Below are 14,354 nucleotides of genomic sequence, written 5' to 3'. Positions count from 1 at the left end.
CGAACTCCGTGTCCCTCTGTCTGAGGTTTGACCACCTTCGTTTCGTTTTTCTTGCTGCCAAAAGAAAACTCACCTGATGATGGTCCCAAATCAACATATGAAGCCAGCAACAAAAGGGATTAAGTCTAAGACACACATACACACTCATGTGTGCACACACACACACACACACACAGATTCTCTGCTTCTGCTCCTGCTGCTTGTCCTGCATAGTTTTACATGTCTAAGGACAAAAAATGAATTTATTACGCAACAAAAACCAAACTTGAGACAATTCCACAGCCTAACCCAAGAGGCCGATGCCAATTTAGCAGCTGAGCAGGCCGGAAGGGTAGTGGGGAAAAGTGCTGGGGAAGGGCAACGCTTGGGTTGGGTAAAGGATTCAAATAAATTACCGCTACGGGCCATACTTATTTCATTAGGATTATTTTTGACTAACATTTACGGCCCTCCCCCTCCCAGTCCCACTCCCAGTCCCATTTTCATTCCATGTTCAGGTCCCTTTGGGGCAGGTGTAGAAGAGTTTGACAGTAAAAGAATTCCCTGATTTCCGGCCATATCCGACTGCACCGATTTCGAGTTGGTCTTCCAATGCTGCTAATGAGGCTGAGGGATAAGAAATGGGGCTGGGGGGATCGGATTGGAATGGCGGGAGGCCGCTTAACGCGAACAGCAGACGATAAAAAGAAAGAAAATGCCTCGCGGCATTAATTATAATCCGCTTAAAAGTTCCAACATGTTTCCCCATCCCCCCCGTACCCCACAAAGCCCTATTGAAAAACCCAAATACAAATGCAAATACGACAATACAAAAATAAAATAGAAAACAAATCTCAGACTCAAACTCAGAAGCCCCGCCCCTTGTTGGACTGAACTGCAGAGTGCAGAATATTCGCATATGGACAAGTGGAACTCAAAGTGCTCAAGAGCATTGACTTTGATTCGGAACAGAAGTGAGCAGCGCAGAATTTGGTACTCACTTTGGGGTGAAAGATCATTCAAAGGAACTCAACTCAGCTCAACTCAAGTTTGTGTGGCAGCAATGTATAATCCATCGAACTGGAAGGGAAGCGAATCTTTGTTGCTTCCCATAGAAGCATAGAAGGGAATAGAAACTTGACTCATTAAGGAACGATGGGGAAATGGTGACAAATACTGCAGAAGCTTGAGACCTATAGAAACGCGTCCGTTCTTTATTAAAGCTCAAACGGGAGAGCTTGAGCGTGAAACTTGAGTTTATAATATTATTTATAGTGAATGATTTATGTTTGTTGTGAAACTATTACATTGAAGGATTAATTTACCATCTGTGGCATTATCAAACACTTTGAAGAAACTTCTTTGGTTTTCCTGGGTATTCCATTGTGCCATATACGTGAGCTGATTGTTATTCTTGCTGTCGCCTTTTGTTGTACTTATTCCTGTGGCAAGGACCGAAGGACCCCGGGCAGGAGACAAGTCGATTTTCATTTTATTGTGCTGCTTAATATGTTTTTCTTTTGCGAATGCAGGGGCCAAGTGCGGCAAGGAGTGCAGGGGCGAGGGCGAGGGCAAGTGCAAGGACTAAGACAGGGATATGCTGGGTGCAAAGGTGTGAGATGCCAGCCAAGCGTAAGGCTCCTGTGATGTTCTTTGTGCGTGTGTGCGTCCCTGTGTGTGTGTCCGGGAAAGTTCTTAAGTCGCCCCAAATGCGGCTGAAGCTGCAAAGAGAAAAAGAGAGACAGAGGGCTGAAGGCAGTTGAAGGAAGCTGAAGGAAGCATTATAAATTAAAATGCACACATTAAAAATTCTACTAAAAAGAGTTTGCAATTAAGTAGGACTTAAGTTAAAGTGTAAATAAAAATGCACACACACACACACAGACAGACACACACACACACACTCACGCGCTATGGGATTCCTTGAGGAGCCGAAAGAAAAGGATATGGAAATTTGTTTTGCCGGCGCGAAGTGAATGGGGAAAACTTGTGGCAATTTCCTTAAGACTATTGCTTAATTTCCGGTCACTCTTCCATCTTCCTTCCACAAACACACACTCCACTTCGGGCCACTTCACATGAGCTGAAGCCCACTTAAGACCCTTGAAATCCTTGTGATTTTTTGCACTGGTCAAGCAATGATAAGCAAATTTCCCAACAGTTCACTTGGCTTAAGACGAACCCTTCTGCTCCTGCTCCTGCTCCACTCCAGGGGAAGGAAGCAGCAACCCTTTCTTCCAGCTAGTTGGTCACGTGTCCTTTCTGGTTATTAAAACTTTTGCTCTGTTGAAATTTTAATTTGCCTAAACACCCAAATCACTCAAACTGATTTTAATAACTAAATTATGAGCCTATGCCGCCTATAAATAAACAATCACACAATTTACGTGCATTCATTCCTCCATCGAAAAAGTTGAGGAAAAGACTACAAATATTTGCAGCTCCAATAATCCTTTGGAGTCACCTAAATAGCCAGGAATTCTCCATTTTCCGTTCTCCATTGTACAGCTCTGTGTGTATGTGTGTGTGTATTGCTTCGAAGGATTATATCGTTTTGATGTCCTTGCCCAGGCAATTTATAATTATTTGTTTGCCCCGGCTGGCCTCTGTGGTCAGCCAATTGGTCAATTTCTTAGAAGAAAGTCGAGTGGATGAAACTTTTCCATCTTTCTCCGCATTTCGCCCGCACTCTGCCATCATGCACATGAGATGTTTCTAGAAAGTTTTCAAGAGATTATAAGTCTTCAGCACAGGCTGAGGTGGAGAGACAATGTGAAGAAGGATGTGCCTGGGGCAGGTGGGAGGTCTGAGTCTGAGTGCTCCCGGCATTTACCTTCGTTTTCATTTTTCCTTGAGCTGGGAATTTTCCAATTTCAGTTGATTGCGATGACTTGATTATTATTACTGCTGCTGCTGCTGCTGATGCCACTGCGGTGGCTACTCCCGTGGATGCAGGTTAATAAATCTAAAGCCACGTGCTGGGAAGAAGGACTTAGAGTCGCTGGAGGAGGGGTGGTGGGGAGGTGGGAGGGATATCATCTTAGCCTTGGAATGTAGAGTTCATTTACAAATCGTTCGCCAGCTTAGCGTGGGGCGGGCCGGCGATGGCAGGCTGTCTGCTGCGCCAAGATTTAATGCCCTCAAACGGTTCTTATTTTTTCACTCCCCACTTAATTCAATTTGTTTTGGCCCCTGGCTGTCTCGATTACATTTTTTGTGCCCCGTTCGCTGCTGCCACTGATAATGCTAATAAGGATAAGCCCTGTCTGCCAGCGTTGGCCCGGGTGACTTAAAGCTGGCCCCAGTGCCAGTGCCAGTCCCGGTGCTGGTGCTGGGTCCTGTGCCTGGATTGTCGTTGAAGAGAGATGCGGAATGTTACAACAATTAGTGGGTGCTCTATGGTTGGCTTTGGGCTCCCCACCAACGAGCACTCTGCCGTACACCACACAGACACATCCAGGCAGGTGCATGTTGCATGTTGCACGGTGCACGAGGCATGGAATCCGCTTTTGTTTCAGCCCAGCCACATCAAATCATGCCTCCATGGATAATGGATTTAATGAGTTTATTATTCGGTCGTCGCTCCACGTTCCACATTCCATGTATCCACTGCCCCAACCAGGATAGGCCCCGGATAGGCCCAGAGTGCTGCCCACTAATGACCATTCTGGCCAGGGGACTGCTTAATTCCAAAGCCAATAGTGGGCAGAGGTGAGGCGGGGGCAACGCATTTGTTGGGGCCAAAAATTGAACGGTATATTACGAGCGGTTTTCGGAAAATATGAATTCTATGCGATTCCAGGACTGTGCTCTCAGTATGGAGAGCAGCATTCGGCTTCTGGATGTAAAAGAGTTTGACTTTATAGGCCTACTTCTGCGAGATACGATAACTGATTTCCAGTGCGAAAATATTTAAAGAAATTGCTGATATTTCTGTGTAATAATCGCATCGAGCGGAGGATGTGCCTGATAGCCGTTTAAACCGAAGAAATGTTGGCCACTTCAAGCTTTGAACGGACACGGACATCCATCGGCGGATGCATTATAGTTAAATTCTTTATTCCCTTTTCAACTCGACGTACAGACACCGGGGCAGATTTGTACGCTGCCTACACAGACTCGCACACACACACACACACACACTATTGATGTATGTATTTATTTTTAATGCCAATGGCCCCCAATGAGGTTTTCATGGCAATTAAAAGATTTACATGGCCCACACCCGCGCACCGCCCATATGTGGCATGAAAATTGCACGTAATTGGGCTGAACACTTTCGGTTGGTGGCTCTGGCCATGACCATGTCCATGTCCATGTGCCACCCACTGCCCATGGGAAATGCTCTGAGCTGTCGGTCGCCAGCAAATGCCAATCGTTCGCCAATCTCTGGCTGCTTACAATTTTTATAATTGGAATAATTAATAATACCATTATGTTGGTCGAACCTGGGGCGTTAAGCCTATTTAGTGTGTGCTCCACCTACCCTTTCCGCCCATTCACCCTCTGGAACACCCACACCCCCCGCCCTTAGCAGAGGCATTGGCATTGCGAAAATTTCGTAAGTTCTATTTTCCGAATTTGGACACAACAAAACAAAAAAGCTGGTAAGCCTTTCATAATTATTTGGCAGGAGAAGGAGTAGGTGTGGGAGTGGCAGCGGCGAGCTTTTGTTTTCGATGGAAAATCAAATGTTGATTTGAAAAGTTTTCGAAAATTAATGTTTGGAAAATGTGGGAGAAAATGAATTTTGAAGTCATCATTAATGATGATGTGCTGCTCTCTCCATTTTTGCATAAACATCACATTGCCCGAAGTACCCCTCCCGCAACGTGCTCATTGCACTGGCACTTTAAGCGGCTAAAACCATTTGCGGCTAACCGAAACATGCAATAATTTATGTAAATACTTAATATGTAAATGCACATATTGAATTTGTATTAATTGCTGATTTAAATTTGTTTTTTCGATGGGTTGCACTCGGAACTAGACTGAACTAACCCGATTATAAGCACTTCTAACCACTCTGCTCTTCTCCATTGCAGCCAAATCACTTCCACTCCACTGTGTAGTGGAGTCGGTGCATTCGCTGCACGCCTCCCTCACCATCGACAGTCGGCAGCCGTGGAAGCGGCGGCCCAACATCGAGACAGACAGCTACGTGATCATAGCAGCGGCCACGCCCTGGAGCGAAATTGTCCAGACCGCCCTGCAGCGGCTGGGCTACTCACAGGAGGTGGCCAACACAGCCAGAGGTGGGTGCGGCAGGTGCTCCTCTCCTGGAGAGTTCCCTCAATAAACTTCTGTTCCTTTTGCTCCTTTGCAGGCTCCCTGATCATTAAGCACTGGAAGCCCATACCCCTGGAGCAGATATCGGATAACCCGGCGGTGCCGGTGAGCGACATTGTGGGGGAGCTCACCTCCGTCATCACCCTGCGCATCGTGATCCTGCGGCCCAAGACATCGCCCTTCGGCGAGATCAAGGACAAGCTGCTCAAGCTCCTCGTGCTGCAGTCGCACGCAGTGCTCCGTTCCACAGGCTGTCCCCTGGATGAGGTAAGTTCGCCAGCAGTCAGCAGCCAAACCCATGCCATCCCCCATTCCCCGTGCTGGCAACGCAACCAATTAGACATTCACTTTGAACTTTCACTGGAAATTCGGCACTAAGACGACAATATTCTATAATGATTCATAAGCGGTTTATGCATAGAGTAGCTTCTGCCCCCTTACCTCTCCAGCTGTCTGATCCCCTTCTTGGAGTTGCTAAAACTTGTTGGAAAAATGTCTCTCTTTAGCTGAATGAGTGGCAGAGGGGGAAACTGTAGCTAATTTGCGTCATGTGAGCCTTGAACACACACACACACACACACACACTAACCAACACATACGCAGCAAGTTTAGCATGTCCTGGAATATGAAACTGGTTGAAAATGTTTTGATAATGACTACAAAGAAATTTTGCTAAGCCGAGTTCATTTATTTTGGTTCACTTAACTAATCCTTTTTGGAAATAGTTTTCATTTTTAATCAGCTTTGCAAACGTCTCCAAGCATGTGTGCGTGTGTGTGTGTGAGTGTGTGTCTGTGTGTGTATCCCTATTGAAATCGGCTTAGAAGGCTTACATTAAATTCCCGCCCTGGGATTGGGCAGGAGGAGCCTGCACAGAACACAGCCCTCACACATTGATGCACTCACATGACCCACATTAAAAGATAAATATCGGTGCATGGTGCTGCCATAAATCATTCGTTCGTTCGTTCAGGGAACAGCGCACTATCATCGCTCGCTCGTGCAGCACAAAATCACGGCCAGAAATACCCTTCAATTGATATTGCGACTGCTTTTATTGGCCTGCCTGATTAATATTAGCAAAGCAAAGCAAAGCAAGGCAAAGCACAGCAAAGCAGGCCGAAGGCAGTTGTCGCCCATGCCCCCTTCTAATCACATGATAAGCATTTACCATAATTTCCAGCCATTCCGTGTGTTGTCTGATAGCTCTTCCTAGCCCTGCTGCTCTGCCCTCTACCTCGTCCCATCACCCACGGGTGTCCCGTATAGGAGCTTTGTGGAAAGGCGATAGGAAAATCAATTCAATAATACCCCACATAACGTAAGCGTAAGCGTCAACCCATTTTATATTTACAATTAGGTGTCTGCCTCACCGTACCTCTACCCTACCCTCCCTACTGCTGACCCGTGTGCGCGTATGTGTTTTGAGCAGCTTAAGTGATTTGGGGCGCCTCCTTAGCTGATAGCACACCAGAGCACAGACCCAGAAGCAAAACCACAAAAAAAAAAAAAAACACAAAACCAAGAACCGAGTCAGAGACGAAGACAGAGACATTATCTATTACCGTTGGCGCAAGAGACAAGAGACAAAGCAATATCTATGAGCATTTAATACGCGATACCCTAGAGAAGCCATCCCCATACCCATCCCCTCCCCATCCCAGCACACCTCCACCCTTCGGCCAACCCAGCCCCAACCAATTTGGAATGAGTTTCGATTCTATTTCTGTTTGTTAAATTCAGTTTTAATCGCCATAAGCTGATGTGTCGCTGCCTATCAGGGACTATCTATTTATCGCCTTCGATTCGTTGCCAAGGGGCGCGCTGTGCCAGAGGGAGGGGCAGGGGTAACCACACAGTCAGTTAATATCAGCATTGGGTCGGACCCGGGACCCGGGGTTCTATATCGTAATAGGCAATTTCGGAGTCGCATTCGCACATTTATGGCTAAGTAAATCCCGGCACTTGAGTCAGTGGGCCTCCTCCCTTCTGCTGCCACCACACCGCGCAGAGTTCTGTCTGTGATTTTTATGACAGCCGCTTAGTGGTTGGGTGGGTCTTAGTGCAGCTACTGTTGACAGTTGCGTGGAGCATGGGCGGCACGGCGGCTCAGTACAGTCCGCCACTCCAAGGTTCCATCGACTAATCCCCTGCATTTCGCTTTGGTTTTTCCATTTTCCTTATCGCTGACAGGTAACCCTGTCGCAGATCTGCCGCAGCTCGCACCAGAACACGTACGCCATGCCCGGCGGGGAGATGTCCGAGGATCTGCGCCGCAAGTTCGACCAGTGGTGGTCCAACCAGCTCTCGCCCCAGGCAGCCATGACGCCCAAGATGCTGCCCTTCATGACGGCTCCGTCGGCGGTGCCTGTGCCCGTGCCAGGCGACATGGATTTCCCCGTTGGTTCGGCAATGGCTGCAGCGGCGGCGGCAGCAGCTGCCCATGCCGCTGTCGCTGGCGGTGCGGCTGTGAACAATCCCCTCGGATCGATTGGGGGTCGGGAGAGTCTGCTACTGGCTAATGAGGCCGCCCACCACGCAAGCGGTGGCCAGGCAGCGGCACCGGGCCACCATGGCAGCATGCTGGTGCATCCGATGCACGCGTCCATGCACCACCACCACCACCATCAGCACCCGGCCGCCCACGGGCCACAGTACCCCAACCAGAAGACACGCATGCGCACCAGCTTCGACCCGGAGATGGAGCTGCCCAAGCTGCAGAAGTGGTTCCAGGAGAACCCCCATCCCTCGCGCCAGCAGATCCAGACCTATGTGGTGCAGCTGAATACCCTGGAGTCGCGCCGCGGACGCAAGCCGCTGGACGTCAACAACGTGGTGTACTGGTTCAAGAACGCACGGGCTGCCCAGAAGCGGGCTGAGATGCGGGGCGGCAGTCTGGGCAGTGCGATGAGTGCTCTGGGCCACGCCGCCATGAATGGCTACCTCAGCCAGCACGCCCCTCTCGGCCAGAACTCGAGCAGCAGTGCCGGCAGTCAGCCCATGAGCATGGGCAATCTTTCCATGACGCACGACTATCTGAAGAGTCCGATGAGCCTGAAATCGGAGGACATCGACACCATGTCGCAGCACTCGGACGAGATGGAGGAGGAGCCAAGCCGCCCCAACACGCCCCAGTTGCCGCTCTCACTCACCACCCACGAGCGCAACCGCAGCTCGCCCCTGATAGACCAGGACGAGGAGGAGGAGGAGGATCAGCGGCAGCGGCAGCAGCAGCCGCAGCGGGCAAAGAGCGCCGGCAGCGATGTGATTAACGGCAATCTGCGAGAGACCGAGGAGGAGCGCCCGGAGAAGGCCAGCGACGCCCTAGAGAGCGGGAAGGAAAGCGCACACCATGCGCAGGAGGAGCCCCATCCAGAGGGCGAAGCTCTGCCGGATGCCGCCTCCAGCCTCACCAACAACAATAACAACAACAACAGCAGCAGCAACAACAGCATCTCGCACATCGAGCACGAGGCAGTGAGCTCGACGCCAAAGCGCACCATTCCCAAGGAGGAGGAGGAGGACGACCTGGACATGGATGATGACGAGGAGGAGAACGAGAACGAGAATGATGTGAGTCACCTGGACGAGTTCCGTTCGCCCTCGCCGGACCTCTCTGGTGCCGTGGCACCGCACAAGGACCAGCTGCCCTTTCCCATGGTGCCCAATTCGATGTTCTCGCAATCCTTCATGTACATGAGCCACTACATCCCGGCCTTTGGACAGGCGGCCGCCGCCCATCCGCACCACCATGCCGCTGCTGCGGCCGCTGCCGCCGGCATCCAGCCGAACGCCCTAATGGGAGGCGGTGGCGGTGGCCTCAATCTGTCGAGCATCTCGAACGAGGAGCGCAGGAAGCGGAATCGCACATTCATCGATCCGGTCACGGAGGTGCCCAAGCTGGAGCAGTGGTTCGCCATGAACACGCATCCCTCGCACAATCTGATCCTCAAGTACACGGAGGACCTGAACACCATGCCCTATAGGTGAGTCTGTCATTCACCCCCCCACAGTAGTCCTGTAATCCCTGTCAGGATCTTTGACTAACTCCTCTGGTTGTCGGTTTTCATCTGCTCGTTTCAGGCAAAAGTTCCCGCGACTGGAGAGCAAAAATGTGCAGTTCTGGTTCAAGAACCGTCGGGCCAAGTGCAAGCGCCTCAAGATGTCGCTCTACGACAACAACCAGTGCGGACAGTTGGGTGGCCTGAGCTCCTTTGTGCCCAAGTACGAGGAGCGGGATTAAGTCACAAATCAAAAGTACGAGTCGCAGCAGCATTTCCTCTTTGTAAATACTTGAACGAGACACACCTACACCTACACACAGACAGGCGCATTTTAGGAGCCATGACAACACACAATACGAGTAACATACACATATGCATATATAACTAAAATAAAATGATAGATAATCGCTAGTTTAGTCCACTCTAAGTATTATAGACGAAAGGAACTAACACTAACCCAGTTACGAGTTACCAGTACGCGAAACAGCTAGCGAAAATTAGAGCAAATAGATGATGCATGTCCCAGTATAGCTAACTTATAGCCAGATAAACTTCAGTCCTATCAAACATATACATAATAGCACTCTCCGCCACATCTCCTTTTATCCATCTGTTTAGTTCGTAGCAGTTCGATACAGAGGGGCAGAGCGGCAGCCCGTTAAGAATAAGCAAACCAAAGAAAGCCAATTAATGTCGAGAGTCGTAGTTGTAGAGTCAACGATCTGCGATCTGCGATCTGCGATATCTGTATATAATGTATGTTATCCTAGGTACTAAGTCCTCTTTGAGCAATGTGAAATTCTGTTTTTGGCTTAGTTGCATTTGTATCTGCAGTTTAAGTTTTAGCCTAAGTTTAGTTCTCCTTAGCCCTGCCTTATTTGAGAAGCCCCTGTCCATACCTAGCACATATCCCCCCTTGGATACCGCATATAGTAGCATGTATAACATATGATCCGTTGCACTCAATATCTTGGTATCTTGGTATCTAATACCTAAGACCTCCCCTCCACCTATCCCCAAAAGTTATACCCTTTCGATTGCAACCTCTGACTACTAAGCTAAACTCTGCAAAAATAATAGTGTTTGATGAATTGTTCCATTAGTTATGTAAGAATTCCGTTCAGATTAGAACTATTATAGTAATATTGTAATTTATTGCAACCATACACAAACCAACATACACACACACACACACACAATCTTACCACATCTTCTATATATAATATAATATAATATATAGATAATATATTCCCAGCAATTATTAAATGATTAAATAAATACAATTTTAAATGTCAAATTTAAATAAAAACTTGTTTTTTAATGGGATAAATGGATTGGATGGGATATGTTTACATAGAAAATGGCGTAGTATTGGGTATCGTCATAGAAATCTCTTGGTTCGGTTCTCGGTTCCCAGAAGCACTAACCATACAGTATATACATATGTAGATGTTCCAGTTCATACAATGAAAGTGGCGCAGCTGAGTTTTCAGCGTACATTCCCAGGACTTTTTTAGCAGCCGAAACCGATTTTGCTTGAGATTTCAGTTTATTATTATTATCCCTTTATTTTAAATTTTTATCAGCGATCAATTATAATATTTCGTTTCATATAAGTCAGCTTTTGTCAGCGAACAATTAGAATTTTTCGTTTCATATAAGTCAGCTTTTGTCAACGAGCAATTATAATTATTTCGCTTCATATCAGTCAGCTTTTGTCAGCGAGCAAGTAAATTTTTTGTTTCATATCAGTCAGCTTTTGTCGGCGAGCAATTGTAGTTTTTCGTTTCATATCAGTCAGCTTTTGTCAGTGGGCAATTCGGATTTTTTCGTTTCATATCAGTCAGCTTTTGTCAGAGAGCACTTATAATTTTTCGTTTCATATCAGTCAGCTTTTGTCAGCGAGCAATTCGGGAATTTTCGTTTCATATCAGTCAGCTTTTATCAACGAGCAATTATAATTTTTTCGCTTCATATCAGTCAGCTTTTGTCAGCGAGCAATTAAATTTTTTGTTTCATATCAGTCAGCTTTTGTCAGCGAGCAATTGTAATTTTTCGTTTCATATCAGTCAGCTTTTGTCAGCGAGCAATTCGGATTTTTCGTTTCATATCAGTCAGCTTTTGTCAGCGAGCAATCATAATTTTTCGCTTCATATCAGTCAGCTTTTGTCAGCGAGCAATTAAATTTTTTGTTTCATATCAGTCAGCTTTTGTCGGCGAGCAATTGTAGTTTTTCGTTTCATATCAGTCAGCTTTTGTCAGCGAGCAATCATAATTTTTTCGTTTCATATCAGTCAGCTTTTGTCAGCGAGCAAATACATTTTTTCTTTTCATATCAGTCAGCTTTTGTCAGCGAGCAATTCGGATTTTTTGGTTTCACATCAGTCAGCTTTTGTCAGCGAGCAATTCGAATTTTTCGTTTCATATCTGTCAGCTTTTGTCAACGAGCAAAAAAAACATTTTTTTGGTTCTTTTTTTTATTTTTATTACATTTTTAAATTTGTTTGTTTTCCTAAATTTGTACATTTTTTCCTAAAGTATAATATAGTATATATATATGTATATAAATATATAATATATCAAATATAAAATAATAATAATATATAATATGTATATAATAATATAATATACATATATAATAATAATATATTTTATTTTTACATATTTTATTTATTTCCCACCCCAACCCACTTTCTGTTTCTGTTCAAGCGGCCAAAAATTGTAGAACCAAGCACAGTATGTGAGAATACATGGCACACACACATTTACGTGAACTGAAATATCAAACAAAATCGGTTTCAGCAGCTAAAAATTATTCTATGCTGTATGCATCATATATTTTGGAGTGTTACACGTACACACATATGTACATGCTTGCTGTCCGTCGGATCGTGTCACGTCATGAGCCGAACGCGATCGGCCCAGAGCCGAACTCAGCTGCGCCACTTTCGTTGTATGAACTGGCACATCTATATACTGTATGGTTAGTGCCAGAAGTATAACTTGTAAAGTACTCGTCAAACTGATGAACAATAATGACAAAATTCCTGTTTATTTAATATTACTTATAGTTCCAAGGCTGCAACGATTCTGAAAGATATTTGAGAATATTCTCCTAGACCAGTAAATCAGTATCCCCAACTGCTGTCAGATTGATGCAACAGTTCAGTTTTTATCTATGTAGTTTCTTCTCCGGGGCATTTAGCAGTTGTACATTGTATATGCATGTTGGATAAGAGACAGCGAACTCCATTTGAGAGTTCATAAATTGTACTGGAATGCATTTCCGGGTACGGTACCTTCTTTGGAGGTGAGATTGGTTGATGGACCACCCCTAGCCGCTGTTGCCAATGGCACTTTGGGTTTAATGTGCTGCTGCAGTCGTAATGTGTTTGGCCATTTCTCATGTGTGCCGCTTGTCGTTCCCCAACCCTGCTTTGCTCTGCTTTATTTCGCTATTTTGCTCTGTCTTCTGTTCTACTCTTTTTTTTTTTTGAATTTTTGGTAAGTAACTGATAAGCAAAGGGGAAATAAATATGCATATGTACAGGAGAAGCAGAAAAATGGCAATATGAGGAAGAGCAGAGCACATTTAGCTTCGTTTCAATGTGACTTGTGGCACGCGGCGTATGAGTTATCTACTCGCCTGCCTCTTTCTCTCTCTCTTTCCATCTCTTTCTTGTCCGCTCACATCTCTGCCGCAGATATGAAACAATTTATTAGCGCCAAAGTTTACTTATTTTCATTTCTTTATTTCGTTCGCCTTTGTTACATCCCGCAGACATTTGCAGATAGCAGGTTGGGATGGTTGGTGCGGGGGCTTGCGCTTGGGCAGGGTGGCAGTGGCAGGACAGTATCGGACGGGGGCGGGGCTCCGTGTGGTTACTAAATCAGCCACATTATTTCTTATATTAAGTACATGTGTGCGAGCAAGAGTGTATTTGTGCGTGTGTGGAATGGGGATGGGAATGGGGATGTGCATCATTTGTTATCGCAAACTTTTAAATTAAAATTGTGAGAAGGAGTGAATCACATAGAATAGGTGGTGAGGAGGGGGTTCGGTGTTGTGCTGGGGCAAAAGAAGACGCTATAGCTTATAAATTTATGGCACATCCTTGGCTTGCCTTTTATTTATGGATTTCGCAATAAACCGAGAAACTGTTGCTTCAATAAGGCTAACAAAAAATGGTAGCGGCATTGTCATCTTGAAATGGTTAGCAAACAGGCTGCTTTCTTCGGTATCCGAATACACAATAATTTGGTTAAAAAATGGGACATTTTCTAGGCTTTAGAACCTTGGATATAAATACTTTTATCAGGGCAATCATTTCATATTTTAAATATATATTTCCTAGCTGCAGCCTCGCCACAAAACGAATCAAATCATTCCACAAAATTCCCAACTTCAGAGCAGCAGCGCCCTTTCTCCCCCGTTCGGCCCCTTTCGAGCATAAATATTTACACAAAATGTTTAATTCCATTTTGGAGCAGGGTAGGGAAGACCGCGCGTCGGATGGGAATGTATGGAAATTTCGCATAACTTTATCCATTAATTAAAATTTCTAGCACCACTCTGCACCGACCTGTGGTTGGCTCACGAATGAAATTACAGCCACGCCTACTCTTGCAAGTCCAAGTGGCCGCTGGGAGGCGATAGGTGGTGGGGTGTGCGGGTCTGACTCTAGTTTTCGAGGGCTCTAAATGCGAATACACGTAAACAGGCGAAACAGAAAACATTTACATAGCCTAACTGCAAGGTACAACGAGGCACTGGCACTTGTGGCAGGCGCTGCCACAACTTTCCCCTTGGTGTAAAGGTGTGGCGGCAGAGACGGCACCCGCACCCGCAGCCGGACCCGGACCCGGAGTGGCAGCATAAATCTTGCTTTCGAAAACTTTTCCATATCGCCGTAATGATGCCAAATGGGGAATAAATCTGAATAATGCAATCATAATTAAGAGATGCTCAAACAACACTCCAGCGGAAAAGTATCAGGAAAAGCTAAAAAAAATTCAATCGAAATCGGCAAAAGCTCCATGCCACGAATGGGTGGGGGGCGAAGAAATCTTGTTCCATTAGCA

The 14,354-nt window shown here is 46.2% G+C and overlaps 1 protein-coding gene across 1 annotated transcript in view; it reads left to right on the top strand.

The window, feature by feature from the left end:
* Window positions 1-10,514, top strand: part of LOC111071001 — a 47,452-nt gene extending 36,938 nt beyond the window's left edge. The window contains exons 3-6 of the mRNA XM_022362076.2: window positions 5,025-5,234; window positions 5,306-5,535; window positions 7,462-9,254; window positions 9,352-10,514. Coding sequence (XP_022217768.2) covers window positions 5,025-5,234; window positions 5,306-5,535; window positions 7,462-9,254; window positions 9,352-9,511 — 2,393 coding nt within the window. The 3' untranslated portion in view covers window positions 9,512-10,514. The remainder of the gene's footprint in view (window positions 1-5,024; window positions 5,235-5,305; window positions 5,536-7,461; window positions 9,255-9,351) is intronic.
* The last annotated feature ends 3,840 nt before the right edge of the window (window positions 10,515-14,354 follow it).

Source organism: Drosophila obscura, unplaced genomic scaffold (genome assembly GCF_018151105.1).
Source record: "Drosophila obscura isolate BZ-5 IFL unplaced genomic scaffold, ASM1815110v1 contig_186, whole genome shotgun sequence".
NCBI lineage: Eukaryota > Metazoa > Arthropoda > Insecta > Diptera > Drosophilidae > Drosophila > Drosophila obscura.
Note: the sequence above shows the minus strand (reverse complement) of the source record. Positions and strands in the feature narration are given on the sequence as shown.